This window comes from Centroberyx affinis, unplaced genomic scaffold (genome assembly GCF_046629955.1).
Source record: "Centroberyx affinis isolate AG114_WGS23_722 - 3 ecotype Tasmania unplaced genomic scaffold, CSIRO-AGI_Caff_v1 ptg000098l_1, whole genome shotgun sequence".
Lineage (NCBI taxonomy): Eukaryota > Metazoa > Chordata > Actinopteri > Beryciformes > Berycidae > Centroberyx > Centroberyx affinis.
Window position 1 is genome coordinate 264,509 of NW_027278801.1, and position 21,170 is coordinate 285,678.

Consider the following 21,170-nt stretch of genomic DNA (forward strand, 5'->3'; position numbering starts at 1 on the left):
CTGGCCTTGGTCCTGCTCCCACCTTACGTGTCTCCCGTGTGTTCTGTTGCTGCTGTTTTCTCCCCTTCCTCTCTCCCCTTTTCAGACTCCGGTGCAGTGTTCTACCTGGCAGTGACGGGTGCTGCCCTGGCTCTTCGTCGTCAGTGCTGCCTTGCTCTTCCCTGCTGCTGTTCCCACCTGGACGCTGAATTACGACTGCTGCCCTCGTCTCACTGAATTTTTAGCACTGGCCTCAACCCTCTCTCATCGCTGCATGCCACTTCTCCTTCTTTTTGTCTCTCTCTGTTTTCTCCTGTCATTATTGTTGCCCATGACTCTGTCAATGTTTTGCCCGGCACCTATTGCACGCTAAGTCGTCCTGGGGGGGGACCCCTATTTGCCTCAGCCCACCCAAGGTTTCTTCTAAGTTTTCCTACTAGGTTTTCTTGGGAGTTTTTCCTTGTGTGCATTTAGGGTCTAAGGCTGGGGTGCCGGGTAGGGTTAGTCTATGTAGAGTAGGTAGACTGTTTGTCTTGCTAATTCTGCTCTTGTCTACTTTGTGTTTTTCGCTATGTTTGTCCTACATAACTTTGTTCACCATTGATTGTGTTTAGTTAGACCTAGCTAGACACATTCTCTGTAAAGTCCTCTGAGACATTATAGACATTATGTCTGGATTTCAAGATAAGACATGTTGCCTCATCAGTGGATAAAAGATTGAATTCAGTTTGTAGTCTTAAACGTTCCTTATAAAGATCTGGAGTCGGGGATTGAGTGTATTTTGAGTTGTTGAGAAATATCATATAATTTCGAGTTTTGTTTCTTTTTTGGTTGTAGAAGAATAAGTTATGATTTGCCCCCGGAGCCCATAATGTGGCTTGTGAAAACTCTGGGGAGGTGTTTGTCTCTAGGAAAAATTTTATTTGGGCTGAAATGTACTCTACAAATTTTACGGATGTTGCACCTCCTGGATCTGTTCTCAAGGTCGTCGGCCTTCAGCTTCAGTTGTTCGTTCTCCTTCATAAGGTTACCAACTGTGGATTCTAGTGTAGTTATTCTGCCCTGGAAGTCATTCATTGACATTTCAATGGCCTGAATTGTCTGGTCATGTCTGGCAATAGTGGTTGGATGAAATTTGTGCTGTCAGGTTTGCAATAATTCGCTCCTCCATACCAGCGAGTAATTTTTGTATATCAGTCAGAGATACCGCTGGGTTGTTGCCGTTGCCATGTGTGGGATCATTGCTAGCTAGAAGATCAGATGCTAAGCCATCTTGTCTGCCTTCACTCTCATTTTCGGCTTTTTTGCTTTTGGTCGTTTTGCGCATGTTGAACTGGATGCTATGGACACCAAATCAGAAGTCAATTTTAGAAGCAGGTCCTCCAAGTTTTAGACAGGTGAATATTACAACAAATGTCAAATAAATGTTGAGTGGCGACAGAGCTCTTCCGACTTGCTGCCTACTCCGCCATTCACCGAACCGGAAGTCCTGCTGATTTTTTATATATATGCTGCCCAGAGCAACAGCTTCTTGATTCTATAGCATCAAGAAGCCGTTGCATCATCTCGATACACAGGGCCAGCCAACTTTTTCCGCAAACAACTTAATAAACCGGCTGTAGTAGTGATGCGCGGATCGGCTCTGACGGCATCCAAATCCACATGTACGCATAAATCATCCACCCGCCACCCACCCGAACAAATTATTTTCTAAGATTTGTAGACCCGCACCCACCCCCGCACCCGCATGGACATTTCACTCCACCTCTATATTGCCTTTTAAATTATGTCGAGCAGCGCAAGCTTTCTATGTGATTTCTTTATTGTGTGTTCATTGTATTGATGTATGAGTGTTTTCTTAATGATTTACTTTAAAGATTAGAGAGGCTGCTTTCAGTAAATCAGTTTCCATGGTGAACTGTGCCTTTGCAATACAGTTTCATGTTTATGCTGCGGTCCCGTTTCTCTCTTGTGTAATAGAAATAATTATTAGTGTCTACACAGCATCTCTCTTAATGGGGAGACGCACTTATCATTTCTGCTGTGGTGGGATCGCTGCAGGTATTTAATGAACTCAAAAAAATATTTTTTTTTTATGCGCACCCGATCACACATTACCATTATTTCTCAGTGGGATATGTAAGCATGATGATATGGTAACGTATTACACTGAAGTAGGCTGGTTTTAAATAAATAAACATTTATTTAAGTTCTTCTTTTTTGGTAAAATGAAAATGGCAACAGGTATTTCCACAATTTTAGAGAATGTAATTAATATTTTCCTCATTACTGATGTATTATTTCACCCACCCGCAACCCATCCGCTATTAATCAGAATGTAAATTTTTATGACCCGACCCACCCGATCTGCGGATTAACCGCGGTGCCCGCGGATATAACTGCAATCCACGCATCACTAGGCTGTAGACACGTTTGCGATCTCAGGAAAGTAGTTTCATAGCACCGAAAATAGTCCGCGGCGTAAGAATTTGTTCCCATTTGAATTTGATTTGGTAATAACTACAACAGCCTGACTTTTCGTGGTAACAGCGATTTTTTAAAATTGAAACTATGTCTTTGTGAGCTGTATTTCAAGGTTTTTAGCTTACAGTTGGAGCCAATGACTTCCGGGTTGAAGGCTAAAAACGTGGGAATACGTGGGAAGTCAGAAAGTAACGGGAGTAGAGCAAACGCATTGTTGATTTTGTTATTTTCATAGGATTTGTTGACGGTAAGCAATGCATTAAAAAACACCAGCCTTATCCTTTGAGTGTCCTCATCACTGGTAAATTCTTAAGCTTGTGCTAAATGAACGTTGATTAGAATGTATTCAAATCAACTCAATTCAAATCAACAGCTCCTTAGCGACCGTTGCTGCAGTTCTCAACAAGCAAGCTAACTATCTCAACTGTCGTCTAACTTGAGCACAAAACTACCTTTAATTAGCTGCTTTTCGTTGGAACAATTGTTATGCGATCAACACTCAGCCAAGGTAACTGCTAATATGTGACATATGGTTGAATTAGTTGATACTGATTACTGTTACTGTTGATCTGTAGCCTAAATAAAGCCTGTGATTTGATTTTTTCTTTTTGTTTGTCTTTCATCATAAGTTAAGGAAATCAGACCAAAATTCAAATGTGGCAATTGGTTATGAGCCAATGTTGAGCCAACAGTAGAAAGGTCGAAGAAAATGAAAATTTAGCCACCCAAACCCCATTCACATCTGTTGACAATACAACGTTGGTCCAACGTAATGCCAGTGGCCAAAAGGACGTTGGCGCGACGGCGGCTGCGAACGTCCTGCCAACGAAAGTGTCTATGTTGGGCCACCGTTGGGCCAACAAGTCATTGTTATCTGGGTAGGCTTGAGCTTGCAGTAGGTGACGTAGAGAAAGAGATGGGTGCTATCAATCATTTTAAAGTATTGATGGATAAGCTATATGCACTTTATAGCACATCTAACAAAAACCGAATGGAGCTGAGAGAGACTGCAGAGAGTTTAGATGTCCAGCTATGCAAAATCGGTATTAGACACTAGGTGGGCGGCATCAAGTTTTAGAACAGTAGAAGCAGTGTGGAAAAACTACCCAGCACTTCACAAACATTTTAAAATGGCAGCAGAGGATCCCTCCCGCGATGGCATTGCTAAGCAAACATACAGTGGACTAGCCCCGTTGGGACTGACACATCACTGCGGCGTGTCAGTCCCGGGTCCCTGCATTAGAAACCTAGCATGCAGACGGAACAGAACATTTCTGGCGTACCGGCCAAGGTTCACAAATCAAATTTTGCCAATCTGACAAGCTTTCATATTGTGTGAAAGTATTTGCAATAAAGTATAAAATCTCACCTTTGTGTGGCTTGTCCTGGTTGTTTTCCTATGCATGTCTCAGAAATGGCTGCCACTCTTGTTCTGCGCTTCTTGCCTGTGCGGCAAGCTGGAAAGCGTCGTTTGCTGCCCCCTCTGGCCGCTGGAAAAAAAACACCCATTGCATCCTGTCTCTCCCATCTCTCTCTCCTGTTTACACACATTCACCAGAGCTAACTTGTTTAGGGGCCAGAGGGGGCAGCAACGAGCACATTTTCTAGCTTGCCGCACAGGGAAGAGGCGTAGTATGCCAGACGGCATAGCCTGACATAGCCTGACCCTTGCTGCTGTACACCAGGGAGATAGCCTCCACAATCCAGTGGGAAAGGCGCTGCTTAGACAACGCTCTACCTTTCACTGGATTGGCAAAGCAAACAAACAGCTGCTCACAAGACCGGATTGACGGTACATAATAGTTAGTGGGGGGGTCAGAAAAAAATAGCCAATAACAACAGCCAATAGCAAAATTCAATTGTAATAGCCGGGTTTCAACCAGTAGAGAGTAGAGGGTTAGGGTTAGAATTTGGACCTGAATCCATCAACAACACTACTAAATACCCAAATACAGCAGTAGGGGGTAGGGGTTTAGTTACTCTTTAAAACAAATTTCCTGCAATTCTACACCGCCTAACCTCTTGGATTAAGTCAAGAAACAGCAACCCTGTATAATATTAACCAAAAATGTAAAATTATTACTAGATTTCAGCATTGAGGTACCTTCATGATTTTGCATAGGCATACTAACCTAAAAACCTATTATTGGGAATCGCGAGAAAGTTTCAGAGCGACAGACACAGAGCGTCCCCCACTTTAACCCCTACCCATAGCTGTGTTGTCCCGAGTGAACTGACTGAAAGGGAACTTGTCAGATTAGAAACATTTGATTGGTGAACCTTGGCCGGTACGCCGGAAATTTTCTGTTCCATCTACATGCTAGGTTTCTGATGCAGGGACCCGGGACTGACACCCCACGCAGTGTTGTATAAGTCCCAACAGAACAGTGGACTTATATCTTCCCATGTGTTTGTAAACAACCTAGCCATCAGGTGCGATGCATTGCAAGAATTATCCGAACTGTCACTCGAGTTTAAAAAAAGAGAAAGTACCATCATTGCGGCATATCGGACAATTTGTATGGAAATCATTTGAGGCCATGTTGGAGCGTCCAGGGCGCTACACTTAACTCAGCCAGAGGGGAATTGAGGAGAACTGTTTCCAGGGTGTCACATTGAACGGAGGAAAACCCAGCGACAGAACACTTAACCAGAGACAATTTTTCCTAAGTTTGGCAAGGAACTTGGAGGACCGTATGTTATCTCAAGGGGGATGGTTGCTGGAAAAAACAGGACATAAGTTCATTGAGGAGTTGAAGGTGCTTTATGCACAGTACTGGCCCGAGGACGCAGGTGCGTTGTATGGAGAGAATGAAGTTGAATCACTGTCATTCAGGCCTACAGATAGTTCAGGGACTCAGATGGAAAAGACATCCCTGAAGGAGCTACTTATTAAGGTCAATAGCATTTCTATATCAAGTGCTGAGTGTGAGCGTGGATTTTCTCAAATAGTAAGTAAGTAAGTCCCTAACTTAAGGTCATAAGGTGGCCAAAGGACATCAAACTGCCACAGACATTCGTGGTAAAACCCAAAACAGAGAGGAGGAGAATCAGGACATGGCTGTGGTGTGGGATGTCCGAACTGTCACTCGTGCTTAAAAAAAGAGAAAGTACCGTCATTGCGGCACATCGGACAATTTGTAGGGAAATCAAGGTATTTGAGGCCATGTTGGAGCGTCCAGGGCGCTACACTGAACTCAGTCAAACGTTTGTGTGTGTGACAGTGAGACCTCCATCTGTGAGGTTAAGTAATGCCATGGGATTGGGAAACGTCATCTTCATTGCACTGATTCTCTGATTCTTTAAATTATCTATCGTTGCCATACTATCAAGTAATCTATATTTTATGTGGAAAAGTTATTAAATTACTTTATGATAGACTAAACACACCCTCCCTCTCTCTCTCTCTCTCTCTCTCTCACTCTCTCTGTATCTCTCTCTCTCACACACACACACACACACACACACACACACACACACACACACACAGAGTTATCCATTTCATTATTTCACTGGAAAGTAAATCAACCAAACAGAACAATAAATCCAGTTGGAGTAAAGCTTCCATGTTTATTATTAATAGAATTTCTCTAAATTGTGAATCCATAGAGCAAAAGTGTTAACCAGCATAAAACTCTGAGCTTAGTCAGATTCAGTTCATACTTCATCACTTGCTTTGTGATAACTGAATAAATAATGGCTGACAACTGAATAGCGACTGAATCAGGCTTTATGCTTTAGAGATACTGTAGAAAGGTGGAAGGAGGGCAGTGGAGGCACAAACACAGACCTGAATAGATGCAACATGATCTTTAACAAAACAAGGACATGGTTTTGTTTGTTTATGATCCAGTTCTTGCTTAAATTACACTTCAAAATACCACCTGGGAAAATGATCTAAGAAGATCCTTCCGACAAACAAAAACCCTGACATTGGCACGGCAGAATCAATCCACACAACAATAAAGTTTTTATAAACTAGATCCTCAAATAATGTGGAAAAGATGAAAGAATAAAAAGAATCAAACATAATGCTGGTCGGCATTAAACTGGGTGTGGAGACTGTCCCATGTTCCAAATTCACATGAATATCATGTTGGTAAGACTGACTTCTTCAACCAAGCACATCTCACTGTGTGCGTGTGTGTGTGTGTATTTATAAAGCAGAACTACACCAAGCTAGATGTTCCTGGGCATTTTCACATGAACAGCTTCAGTATTCATCACAACGAAAACTACCAAGGTAGGTTCACATAAGAAATATTCAAAAAATATTCCTTTGATCCAGAGACAGTAAACAGGATTTTTCAGGGTTTATGTTTTTTGAACAGAAAAGACACATTAATTTGAAGACTTCTATTCCAAAACGCTATCCATTTTCCAAGTTCATCATTCAGTATCTCTAAAATCTAGATTTATTGAAGAACTTAAAATCCCTACTGTCCTTTAAAACTACCATCATTTGGTTTGATTATGTCCTTTTTTATCTCTTGTTTTGATTTTAACATTAGAATAAACTTCAGTTCCTTGAACCAACATTAGAGGCTGGGATGTAGTGAAGACCTTAACCCCCACCTTAACTCTATATGATGTACATTTTTTGTATTTATCACAGTAACTAGTATCAAAAAAAGTATAAATTAATGCTTTTCTGAAAACTTGATTGAATGTGTTCATGTTGGTGGTTGTTGAGGGTGTCATGATACATTGTTTGGAAACAACATTGATGCATACAGTAAGTGCAAAAGTTCAAAGTAACTACTGTAATGGAAAAGAAAATACTGAAAGATAGATTTGACTGCAACATCTCACAGGTCATCCAGTCTCACATTTACATTTTCTTGAGAAAATACGCATTGCTAGCTGTAGTATTTTGCATGTAAGGATTTACACAATGAACACAAGTAGGCTACAAATGCATGTGAGGGTGATGGAATTTCACTGAGATCAATATAATTAATCACTATAATAATTTTGATGACTTTATTGGTGTTTGTGTCAATTGTATGACATTTGTGTTTACAGGTTTGTTGTGGGCAAAATAATTGATGGTGTGGGGTTTTGTCACTGTTTTGAGAATGTAGTAAGTCATTTGAGGATTGCTTTTAGGCAATTGAGAAAAGCAAAAGCTGTAACTAACAGACAATTCTACAGTGTTCCTCCATGATGGAGACACACCTGGTTGGCTCCTCGTATTTACAGTGTGTCTTTTCACAGTGTGCTGATGGCTCCTGTGGTTGTCTTGGTGATGATGCTGTCTCTGTTGAGCAGGGCGGCCATGTCAACTCCAACTCAAAACAACAATGAAGTGAGTGAACCTTTCTGAACAAAAAAGAAGACTAGGGAAGTCTAGCTTAGCTGGGCTACGAATGCAGCCTGTGGGGAACATTATGGTAGCACAAGGGTATAAAAGGGTAAATATGTATGTAATTACTTGGACTGTTTGCCTACACACAGAGGGACGTGCACAATGGGGAGTGAAGCCTGGTTTCATGCTTATTTCTGAGAGGGTTTCAGAAGTGTTCTGAAGTGCAGACGGGACTTTTGTTTGGGTGGGGGGGCATGCAGTTTGAAAATTACCAAAACAGAAACGGCCGAATATGACGCCCACCTCCGCAGCAATTGGCCAGATGTAATGTACCCGTCCCAAATGCTTAAATTACAGTTTTTTCTGATTGCTTAGGCACTATCTTTGAAACTATAGGCTGTTTTTGCAAACTCTACAGTGCTTCAAGAATCACTGTTAGTGTTTACAGTTTTTTCTGAATGCTTAAACACTAACAGTGATTCTTGAAGCACTATCTCTGAAACCATTAACTCTTGTAGCCACTGCATTTACCAAGTGTGCCAAACTGAACACACGTTCTCTGCTTTACACTCAGTTTGTAATTTTATAACACACTTTTTGCAAAACTGTAAACACAACTCACTGCTTTACACTCAGTTTGCAGTTTACACACTTCTAGCAACACTGTAAACTTATGGCCTATTTTTTTCTGTTCTGTTCTGTTTCTAGCACAAATGTTTTTGTTTTCTTCTACTGCGCTTTTGTTGTTTGAGGAGTGTTACTGTAGAACATTTTGAGAAATTTTTTTTTACTTTTTCCCCTTATTTGTATTGATAGTGTGTTATGTTCAGAATACACATCCATACTTTACACATTTGGATACCTGTGTGTATGTGTGTTTACTACATGTAGGACAAAACTTTATTGCAAACTGCTATGCCCTGCACACAGAAAAAGCAAAAGCCATTTGTACTATCAGTGTGTAGTTGGTGCTTTGTGTGCTTATTCAAATGATGGTTTGTGTGCACTGTATTGACGCAAAAACACAATTTTTAAAAGAGTTTGAAGAGTTTTGCAAGAGATGTATAATGTTTTGCTGGTTTGGTGTAAGGTTTTGTGGTTAGTGTGTAGAGTTTTGCAAAAATAGCCTATAGTTTCAAAGATAGTGCCTAAGCAATCAGAAAAAACTGTAAACACCCGACTTGTAGATGAGGCAGAGAGACCAATTTCTCCACCCACAGTAGCGGAAAATGGACCAGAATACAATGCAGCCACAAGACAAGTTGGGTTTAGAGTAAACATGATTCTTGGTTTTTCTCTTCTCTTGGTTGTTCTCGAGTTGAAAAGCTTTGTTCTCTCCACACCCCTTCTCTGGGTGTCGTCAAAAGGCATTCTGGGAAACACAGGAAAACACTAACTGAAGCAGAAGTTGACGAGGCAGGTTGAGGGAAAGTGGGTTCACCAAAAACGTAAAAACAAACTGTGTTTTCAGGTTTCAAATGGGACAGACGCACCTCTGATCCAACGGTCAAGTGAGTATTACTGTGTGTGTGTTTTATTCTTATTTCTATATTCTTTCCACCAGACAGGTAGAAAGGAAGACAAACACAACATGAAGAGGCATCACATCAGAGCCGCAGACAGGGGGCGCCCTGGTGGCTCATCGAGTAGGGCGCGTACCATTTGGCTCAGGCCTTCCCGCAGCGACCCGGGTTCAAATCCGACCCGTGGTCCTTTGCTGCATGTCCTCTCCTTGCTCTCTCTCCCATACCTTCCTGTCTCCCTCTCACTATATCTCTCAAATAAAGCATAAAATGCCAAAAATAAATCTTTAAAAAAAAAAAAACACGCCAAAGAGGGACGCCCAGGTGGATCACCGAGTAGAACGCGTACCATATAAGGCTCAGTCCTTCCCACAGCGACCCTGGTTCGAATCCGGCCCACGGTCTCTCCCATACCTTCCTGTCTGTCTCTCACACTATCTCTGTCTAATAAAGCATAAAATGCCTAAAAAAATGTGCTTCGTCAGTTGGCCTCTAGAGGGCGTATTTGACTGTGAGATGCAGTGTTTCCCACACAGAGGCACAAAATCAAAAGTTGTTCAGTGAATAGAAATCAAAATGAAAAGCGGATTACGATAATGTCATCTGATGTTACTGCTACTGCTTCCACTACTGCTATTGCTACTGATACTTCTGTTGCTACTGCTACTACTACTACTAATATCACTAATAGTACTACTACTACTGCTACTAATATTACTACTACTACTACTACACCTAGCACTACTGCTACTATTGCAACTACTGCTACTGCTACAGCTAATAATAATATTACTACTACTACTAGTAGTGCTGTGACTGCTACTGCTACTACTGCTGTTACTTATGCAACTACTGCTACTATTATTAATACTATAATTACTTCTACTAAAACTACTACTAATAATAATATCTTTATTGCAGTTCCTCCTCTGGTTAGGCTGGTTAACGGATACTCCAGTAACCCCTGCTCTGGCAGAGTGGAATTTTACCATTATAACCAGTGGGGGTCGGTGTGTGACGACTGGTGGGAGCTGGCTGATGCCCAGGTGGTGTGCAGGGAGCTGGGCTGTGGCAGGGCTCTGTCGGCCCCTGGTAGAGCCTTCTTCGGTCGGGGAGAAGGACCCATCTGGCTGGACAACGTTGACTGTACAGGATCTGAGTCGACGCTGAGGGAGTGCAGACATGCAGGGTTGGGATCACATGACTGTCGCCATAGTGAAGATGCTGGCGTGGTGTGTGAAGGTAAAAAAAACTCAGGCTCAAGTGAACGTCTCTGCATTTTAGTCAGGAGATGTTGTAATGACTGAAAATGAGATAACTGCTAGATAATTTGATAACTTGCCAACAGGCTCCCTAAGCCCTTGTTCCATGATAGAGGAAATATTTCTTCAATGGACTGAAAATGTCATGTTGGCATTTCTCGTGCTGGTGGCCAAATGGTGCTTCTAGCACCATTTGGCTTTAATGAGGAATGCTACAGAAGCTAACGAGCTGGTTTACAGGTGACTGAAATACCACTGGAGAGACTATGTTGTGATAATATGAGGAGAGCGAGCTGAAGATGAGTGACAGGCAGATTCCTAAAGTCAGTTAAGCTGTGTCTCCCATCAGTAACATGTTGCATTGTTACAGCAATTTTAATACCTTTGTTAAAACAGTGTTATACTATATAACTACTACTACTACTACTACTGGTACTGCTACTGCTACTACTATTGGTACTGATACATGCTAGTGCTACTTCTAATAGTTTTTCACAATTTTCTGAAACTAAGGCTCGTTTTTTCAAAGCTCTGAACACAAAACACAAGACCACTAACACAAAATGCAAAACTCCACAAATCTCTTGCAAAATGAAACACTGCATTCAAAACCATTTTATCTTATTATCATTCCCTCTAATTTTGCAAATCATATCGCAATTGCAATATCAGTCAAAATAATTGCAAATCGTTCAGCCCTAGTGTGTGGCCCTTGCAGTGGGTTGGCCCTTACACATGCTGAATCAGTCCAAAATTGTCCAGAGTATAGTGCATTTCTCTGGCACTACTGTCCTTAGTGTTATCAATATGAATGTTAAAATCAGACAGCAGCTGTGTGACATCATCAAAAAAGTTGACAGAGTATTTTGGTGGCCTGCAAGTAGTGAGGGAGCTTAAGACATCTGCATGATTTGGCTCTACAGAAATGTATAATTGTGTATCATCAGCATAGCTATGGAAATTGACATTATGTTTATGGAAGCATGTATAGTGAGAAAAGCAGGGGACCAAGACAGGTTCCTTGTGCAACACCAGAAGTTAAATCATGTTTCGCTGATACATGATCTCCAAGACAGATGAAAAATTTCCTCCCTGTAATGTAAGTCCTGAACCAGTTTAGGACACATTCAGAGAGACCAACCCAGTTCTTTAGATGATCTACAATGGCACTTATGCAACTTCAACTACTACAATTACTACTACTAATATTACTACTAGTAGTAATATCTGACAGAGGTGGGATGTAACAAAGTAAAAATACTTCATTACTGTACTTAAATAAGATTTTCAAGTATCTGTACTTCACTCAAGTTTTTTTTTCACTGAAGACTTTTTAGTTTTACTCACTACATTTCAAAAGAAAAATCTGTACTTTCTACTCACTACATTTTCAAAACAACTCGTTGCTCTCGGGAAATCATCAACTGATTTTCTAAAACAATTTTATTTTCAGCATCAGACGGCTTCCATCCCAGAAGCAGCTGATCAAGAGCCAAATTGAAATGATTGGCTGCTTGTTCAGCACAGCGACACCAAAGATTAGGGAAAGGGAGAGAGAGAGAAGCAACAGGAAGAAGAGAGAAGCAACAAGAGAGAGAGAATTAACGTTAGTGAATTCAGCTGCTAGGGTTCAGGTTCCTGATCTGAGCTGCAGACTCTTTCTCATCTGGGATTCAGAGGAACGCTCAACAGAAAACCAGTTCAGAACATTTGAAATGACTGTTTTAGAGAACGACTTTTACTTTTATACTTTAAATAAATTTAAGTCAACGTACTTTTATACTTTGACTTGAGTAAAGGATTTGTACTGTAGGAATGGTACAGAGTATATTTTTAAGTGAGTATTTGCACTTTTACTTGAGTAGGGAATTTCTGTACTTCTACCATCTCTGATATCTGATTTTATTGCAGTTCCTCCTCTGGTCAGGCTGGTTGGTGGCTCCTCCAATGACTCCTGCTCTGGCAGGGTGGAGATTTACCATTATAACCAGTGGGGGTCGGTGTGTGACGACCAGTGGAAGCTGGCTGATGCCCAGGTGGTGTGCAGGGAGCTGGGCTGTGGCAGGGCTCTGTCGGCCCCTGGTGGAGCCCACTTCGGTCGGGGAGAAGGACCCATCTGGCTGGACGACGTCGACTGTACAGGAGCCGAGTCGACGCTGAGGGAGTGCAGACATGCGGGGTTGGGATCACATGACTGTGACCACAATGAAGACGCTGGCGTGGTGTGTGAAGGTAAAACACAAACTCAGGCTCAGGTGAATATCTTGGCATTTGTAGTCAGGAGATGTTGTAGTGACTGATAATGAGATAACTGCTGGACAATTTGATAAATTGTCAACATGTAAAAAAAATGTCCCTCTAAGTGAGTCAAAAATGTAATAAAACCTGTTAATGTAATAACTGGCTGCATAAGGTAACAAGTAAACATGGCGTCACCCATGAATGATGTAGGCACCCCTTGGGACAATCAGCAACAAGATCCCTCCAAGTTTCATCAAAATTGGATCAGTGGTTTAGCAGTTATGGCATGTCAAAAAATTTGTACGTTTTATTATAGCATTGCCATTAGGCCAAAGCACCGAAATGCATCATTCCTCCAACTTTCAACAAAATTAGTGGCTCACATTTGAGTCTAATATTTTGACCTTTAATAGAATTGCACCCATTAGGCGAATCAGTGTAATTTGTATGGATAGCAGGATGTGTCATTGTCATTGTCATGTACCAAACCTGTTGAAAGAAGGTGGGCAGGAGGGGGCAATGGCAACAAATTGTTATTCAGTTCAGTGTAAAGTTAATACAGAGACAGATGGATATGAGGCCCAACATTCACCAAGTCCTTATCACTATGACACTTGCAGTGAGTGTCAAAACCTAATCTGTGAACATGCCCATACAGCCTGGGCCCGCACAGCTTTTCTATCTGGTTTGAAATCAGAAACCAGTTAAACTTAGTTACAGTTGTAACTAGAACATGTGCTCAGTAGAGCACAGACCTCCGCCATGACAACACCCTGCAAGGCAGTTATGCACCTTTTGGTGATATGCCACGCCCACCACCACACCCCCTTTTGGCCAATCGACATGAAAAGTGAATCAGTTCTTCCTTGGCCCATAACCAACCTTCATACCAAGTTTTGTGCAAATCCATGCCCAACTATTTGAGATATCCTGCTAATGGACTGATGGACAAACACACAGATGTGGGAGAAAACAGCTTGACCTCTGGAAATCTCACCTGTTACTTTTCTCCACCAAGCCCTTGTTCCATTATGGAGGAAATTTTTTTTTTGAGGGGACTGAAAAACACCATGTTAGCGTTCTTCATTCATGAAAAACCCAGCAGCAGTAGCTAGCAGCACCAATTGTCGTTAATGAGGAATGCTACAGAAGCTAACGAGCTGGTTTACAGGTGACTGAAATACCACTGGAGAGACTATTTTCTGATAATATGAGGAGAGCGAGCTGAAGATGAGTGACAGGCAGATTCCTAAAGTCAGTTAAGCTGTGCCTCCCATCAGTAACATGTTGCATTGCTACAGAAATTTTAATACCATTGTTAAAATAGTGTTATAAAAATGTAGTATAGTACTACTGCTACTACTGCTACTACTATTACCCGAGTTGGGAGGGTTACTTTTAATATGTATTCCCTACACATTACTGAATACATGTTGAAAAATGTAATCTGTAATGTATTCTGTTAAAGTACTCAAAGTCAGTAATCTAATCAAAATATTTTGGATTACTTTCAGAACACTTTGTTTTTAATAGATGTGAGGGAAGGAAGGAAGACTAAGGATTGCAAGAGAACCAATTTTTAAAGTTGAGAATTTACTAAGAAAAAAAGCTGCTTTGTGGATCAGAACAATGCTGAACTGAGAAAGGGACATTATTGATTCAGACAAAGGGCATAAATCCAGACTGATCTCACAGAAAAACGTGAAATGAACATGACATTTTAACAGCAAATTATGTGTTGGTGTTAAATTTAAGTTTTTCCAGCATGAAACGGTTACGTGAAGACACGACTGTAAATAGGAAGTAGTGTCACATGGTGGCCAGTAAGGGTGTGATGGTGGTGGAAGTGCTTATGCGTTTGCCTTTGATCCCGGCGACCGGGGTTAGTTTTCAAAGGACATTTCAACTGTAAGTCACATTTTAGTTTTTAACGCTTTTCTTATTTAACCATGACCAAACCACTTCCCTAACCTTAACCAAGTTGTTTTAGTTGCCTATACCCAAACCTCAACCAAGTTGTTTTAGTTGCTTAAACTGTACCATAACTTTAATCCAAACCTTAACCAAACTTGTTTTACTTGCCTAAATTTAACCAAAGTCGTCTTACTTGCCGTTAACCAACCTTTGAGACGTAATTCAATTCATGGCGCAGGAACATATTTATATTAGTTCAAGTTCATTTATATATATATTTACACTCACCGAGCACGTTAGTAGGAGCACCTTACTAATACTGGGTAGGCATCAGGTATCAGCTTTCAGCTCAGTGTCAGCTGGCTACCAAAGTGACATCCACCTCAGGGTTGGACGTGTTGCATTCTGGGATGCTTTTCTGCTTACCACAGTTGTAAAGAGGTTATCTGAGGTACTGTCTGGCCGTTCTCCTCTGACCTCTCTCATCAACAAGGCGTTTCCGTCCGCAGAACCGCTGCTCACTGGATGTTTTTTGTTTTTTTGCACCGTTCTGTGTAAACTCTAGAGACTGCTGTGTGTGAAAATCCCAGGAGATCAGCAGTTTCAGAAATACTCAAAGCAGCCCATCTGGCACCAACAGCCATGTCACGGTCAAAGTCACTGAGATCACATTTTTTAGCCATTCTGATGTTTGATGTGAACATGAACTGAAGCTACTGACCTGTGTCTGCATGATCTTATGCATTGCACTACTGCCACATGATTGTCTGAATGGATAATTGCATGAATAAGCAGCTGTACAGGTGTTCCTAATAAAGTGCTCAGTGAGTGTATATATATAGTTGTGGTGGAACGTAATTCAGTTGGTGGTGGAGAAACATTATTTTCCCATAATACGTGTCCACAACACGTAAATCACTGTTTTAGAGTTTGTGTTCATTTCATGTATTTGGGTGAGATCACGTTGATAATTGCATACATTTTCCAATTGATTAAATATTGAATAGAATAAAATCAATAAAAATAAATACTGACATTCAAAGTAATCCCTTCAGTAATCTACATATTTTTTAAAAACTAACCATAATCTGTTTACCTTCAATTTAAATGGTAACTCCAATGGAATACAGTTACTAAAATTTTGTATTTTAATTATTCAACACTATTACATGTATTCCGTTACACCCCAACCCTGGCTCCTACTACTACTGCTACTGCTATTGCTACTCCTGCTTATGCCACTACTATTGCTACTGATACTGCTACTACTGCTACTACTACTACAACTACTGCTATTATAATTAATTCTACTATTGATATACTAGCAGCCCTATTAGCTGCAAGTGATGTAATAATGTTAATACCACTACTTCAATTACTGATACTACTACTGATAATAATGTCTTATTATATTGCAGTTGCTCCTCTTGTCAGGCTGGTTAACGGATACTCCAGTAACCGCTGCTCTGGCAGAGTGGAGTTTTACCATAATAACCAGTGGGGGACGGTGTGTGACGACCAGTGGGAGCTGATTGACGCCCAGGTGGTGTGCAGGGAGCTGGGCTGTGGCAGGGCTCTGTCAGCCCCCGGTAGAGCCCACTTCGGTGGGGGAGAAGGACCCATCTGGCTGGACAACATCGACTGTACAGGAGCCGAGCTGAAGCTGAGGGAGTGCAGACATGCAGGGTGGGGATCACATGACTGTCGCCATAGTGAAGACGCTGGCGTGGTGTGTGAAGGTAAAACACAAACTCAGGCTCAGGTGAACGCCTCGGCATTTTAGTCAGGAGTTGAATAACTGCTGGATAATTTGATAACTTGCAAAATGTAACACAATATCCCTCTAAATGAGTAAAAAACATAATAAAACATGTTAATGTAATAAATTGCTGGATAAGGTAAAAAGTAAACATGCTGTTCCGCATGAATGCAGGCACCCGTTGGGACAATCAGCAACAATATGCATCATCCCTCCAAGTTTCGTAAAAATCGGACCAGTGGTGTAGCAGTCACGGCATGTCAGAGTTTGAAATTTTGACCTTTTATTATAGCGTCGCCATCAGGCCAAACAGAGTAATCTTTTGAAATACGTCATTACCCCTAGTGTTATGAAAATCAGACAGCTGCTCATGTTGGACTGGCTGGATAGCTGGATGTGTCATTGTCCAAACCTGTTGAGAGAGAAGGCTTTTTAAGGAAAAGTACCAAATATGTCTGGCAAAAGACACTGGTACTGACAAAACCCAAGAGGTGCTACACGCAAACTGTGCTGTACAACCTTCGATATTTCGAATATGGGAGAGGCCGCGCTTGCTAGCCACGTGAAGGGGGAAAAAGCACCAGACTGCAGCCGCTGTTGCAGGCAGCGCAGTTCCTATCAGTGAGTTTATGAACATATGTGCTGGTGCGGCAAAGACATCCACCGATGCTACTGCAGTTTCCACCCCAAAGAAACAGACAAGTGTATAGTCTCAACCAAAAACGAAGTCCTCAAAGCTGCGATACTATGGGCATTAAAAATTATGAATTCGCACTACTCGTTCAAGTTCCCGGACAGCCAGATTGCAGCAAGATTTGTCTGTGGTGAAAGAAAGTGTACTGTGAGCTGGGGAATCAGTAGTTAACCACTGGCATTCCTATCCCAATGCACTATTTCTCTCTGTCTCTCTCTGTCTTTCTCATTCATTCTCTTTGTCTGTCTCTCTCTCTTTCATTCTCTTTTTCTCATGCTCTCTCTCTGATAGAAAATGTGATGGCAATTTTGATTTATCTTTTGAGACATTGACAAAAATTTTAAACTGGTATTGGATTTAATATAGGACAAAATGTATCTCGGTGTGTCTTTCTGGTGTTTATTTGTTCTAGAGAGGCACCATATGTTTGAAATGCAGACCTAATTATAGCAACCTTCTTACTTCTTCTTATTACGCTTCTTCCGGATGCTTTTTTAACCTTTAATGCGGCTCAAACCGTTTGAGCTATTGATGTGGTTCAAACTCTCACACGCTCAACACATTCGGGAATAGCATGCTATTACTTTTATTACTTTAAGTGTTGGGATTTATACTTTTGTCACAATTTATGTTTAAACATGATATTTTTCCCCATAGAAATGAATGGGGAATCTTCACCCTGCTAGAGTGGTGATGTCATCACACACTCTAGGAACTTGAGACTGTGATTTTTACTAAATATTCCAAGTTTTGAAACTGTGGTAGCTCCCACATTTTTCACCACATTTTACACATCGAACTGTTCTGCTACTTCTTGTGCCACTCACAATGTCTATGTCTAATATCTAAGTCATAGCATTTATAGTTTTTGAGTTGCGAACGTTTGTTTAACACTAGTGCAAAACTGTTTTTTACAGCCCTCCTCTCTCATTCAGCAGGTCTGTCCTGAACATATTTTTTAAACTGCCACTATTCCCACTATTTTCACAGCACATACATATATTTTACACCAAACTGTTCACATACTTCTCCACTCTCTCACAATGTAAATATCTAAGTGGTAGCATTTGTAGTTTTTGAGTTAGGGACGTTTGATCAACACTAGTGCTTTACAGTCATTTTGCCTTGTTTCTGCAATATTTGATCTGTAATAGTTCCCTAGTGGGTTCAAATCCAGTGGATAACATTATCTGCTGACACCACCAAGCTTGAAGCTACTGATAGTCCAAATACCACTACTACTGCTAATTGTATTTCTTCTACTCCTGATATTACAACTGCTGCTTTTACTACAACCCATAATACTACAACCTTTAAAAAGGCAGAGACACACACACACACACACACACACACACACACACACGAGAAGCACCCAGCTGCAGCCTGCAGAACGGGGTGGGGCTACAGGTTGGGGCGGGGGTACAGGTCACCCACTAAACCAATGAAATCATCAATGGGTAGCTAACGGTTAGCAGCTAGCGATCTGTAGCTAACGTTAGCAGCTTGCGATCTATAGCTAACATTAGCAGCTAGCGAGCCAGTAATGATAGCCTTGATGTTAACTATGCTTGTCGGTTGTGCATTGTGATGATTTGAATAGTGAGTACTGTAGTGAGTGAAAAATGTTCTCTCTCTCTCTCTACACACACAATTAGTGTGAATTGTAGTGTCTTTGTCATTTGAAAAAAATCGAAAGGTAATAAATATATTTCACCATGAAACATTTTATTTTAATTGCTGGTGTCATTGACATTTCTTACATGCAACAGGGTGTTTGTGAATATATGTATGGTAGGAAACTAAATTGAATAACTACCGCTAAGTAAACAAAGCACTACTTCACTTGTTTCCAACCATAGTGGATTCTCAGTTTAGATTACAGGCGATCTGTAGTCCCGCCCTGTTTCGACCTTTAAACCAATGAAATCATCAATGGGCGGGATTTCAGGTTTGCTAAGCCCCGCCCCCTTCCGCAGGCTGCAGCTGGGTATACTTGACACACACACACATACACACACACACACACACACACACACACACACGTGTAATTACCATTACATGTACAATGACTGATTCTACTTCCATTACAACTACTGCTGCTGCTACAACTACTGCTACAACTACTACTACTACTACTACTACTACTACTAGTATTACCTAGTAGTAGCATTCCTACTACTGTTCACTTACAGATTTTAATTACAGATTAGTATTAATTACTTACACATTTAACTTCTAATGCTGTAGTACTACTACTACTACTGCAGCTACTACAGTTTCAGCAGTCTCTCTACTACATTCTAGCTGGTTTATAGACTTCCACTGGCTTTTCAGTGTTACTGTTTCTACTGCTACTGCTACAACTATAACTTTAACAGCTACTTCTTCAAACAGCAGATCAAAATACTCAAAATGTACAGACATTTAAACACTTTGTCATGAATTCAACTGTCTTCAACCTGTCTTGCTGAAGCAAGCCCACAAATTTTCTTCAGAAAATTTAACCTATATAGTTTTACTTATACAGTGTTACAGTACAAAATTTTCAGTGGTACCGCAGAGAAGTCATTTCTTTTGGTCATGGAAATTAAGTTAAAGGTTGTGGAGAAGTCATGGAAAAATCATTGAAAATCATTGGTGAAAAAGTGTATGAACCCTGCTAATAGTACTACTACTATGAATACTGCTGCTACTGCTGCTGCTGCAACTGCCGCAACTACTTATAAAACTACTAGCCTACTATTACTACTACTACTTCTTATGCTACTGCTGCTACTGCAACTACTACTACTGCTTCGACTAACATTACTACTCCTGCTACTACTGCAGCTACTGCTATGATTGCTGCTACTACTACTACTACTACTACGACTACCATTGCTACTGATACTGCTACTACTAATAAAACTACTTACCTACTACTACTACTACTTCTTATGCTACTGGGACTACTAATTAAACTACATACCTACTACTACTACTACTACTACTTAATGTCATTATGATGCAACCTGAGTGCTGCTTCATGTCACATGCATTGCATCTCATTCAGATGCTCTTGTAATAACCTCATCAACATGCACCTACGGTAGACTGTGGCAAACAATTAGCCATCACTACATCTCCCTTTTGAAAGAAAACTGTAATCCTTTTCTGAGATATGCTACCTGAAGACAACCACTGAATTGAACACTAGGACATCGGGGTAGACTGCACAGCAACATAGGTATTGTTCTGCCCTTGAACAGTTTCTGTCCATATTGAAGAATGCTCAAGAGTCTCTTTCGGTCCATGTTTCCTGTCCCTCCCCAAACAAAGAAATAACTGCTAACTAAAATTATTTCAACTAGTGCAGTGCCCTTTCAAAATAGGCTTAGGCTATCAGTCGCTTGCTTTGAACCCTGCTGCTGCACAGAGCGCTGTTCGCCCTGCCCCACTGCTGCACAGAGCGCTGTTCGCTTGTTTATTCAAAGTTTATTAATACTGAACATGCGTGTCCAATCCGATACTGCACATCCCCAGCAATACACCCGCCAAGTGTGAAGTAGATCGGACGAACGGTTCTCGAGATATGCAAAGGACACACATACAGACAGAGATTCCTTGCTTTATAGTATGATGAACCCATTAAAGGTTAAGTGTCACAAAATCTCTAAATCAAGTCTCTAAATCTGAGAGGCAGCCTAACTTCACTGCCCCTTGAAGTCAGTCGCACAACTCTTTGGGGAGTTGCAAGCTGGGGAAGAGACCCCAGGGTGGAATCCGAGGATGGCTGGTTTGGTGGTGGCTCCTGTGGGTTAGACCCCATGGGGAATCGCTGTCCTGCTGGAGCGAGGCTCAGTGGACTCGCTGCTGTTGCTCCTCTGGGTCGACAGTATCTGGAACAGCCTGAAGGTTACTCCTGTTGCGACAGGTGACCATGCCATTGTCCATTCTGTCCAAGTCAGACCTTGGCTCCCTGGACTTGCCATTGACCTTGGCAGGCATTTTCCAGGCTTTGTCTCCA

At 41.3% G+C, this 21,170-nt stretch overlaps 1 protein-coding gene across 1 annotated transcript in view; it reads left to right on the top strand.

Moving 5' to 3' along the window:
* The window catches only part of LOC139646908 (scavenger receptor cysteine-rich domain-containing protein DMBT1-like), a 40,352-nt gene that overhangs the window by 8,854 nt on the left and 10,328 nt on the right, over positions 1 to 21,170 (top strand). The window contains exons 3-7 of the mRNA XM_071522693.1: positions 86 to 143; positions 10,232 to 10,536; positions 11,455 to 11,460; positions 12,468 to 12,801; positions 16,140 to 16,473. Of these exons, the coding sequence (XP_071378794.1) occupies positions 86 to 143; positions 10,232 to 10,536; positions 11,455 to 11,460; positions 12,468 to 12,801; positions 16,140 to 16,473 (1,037 nt within the window). The remainder of the gene's footprint in view (positions 1 to 85; positions 144 to 10,231; positions 10,537 to 11,454; positions 11,461 to 12,467; positions 12,802 to 16,139; positions 16,474 to 21,170) is intronic.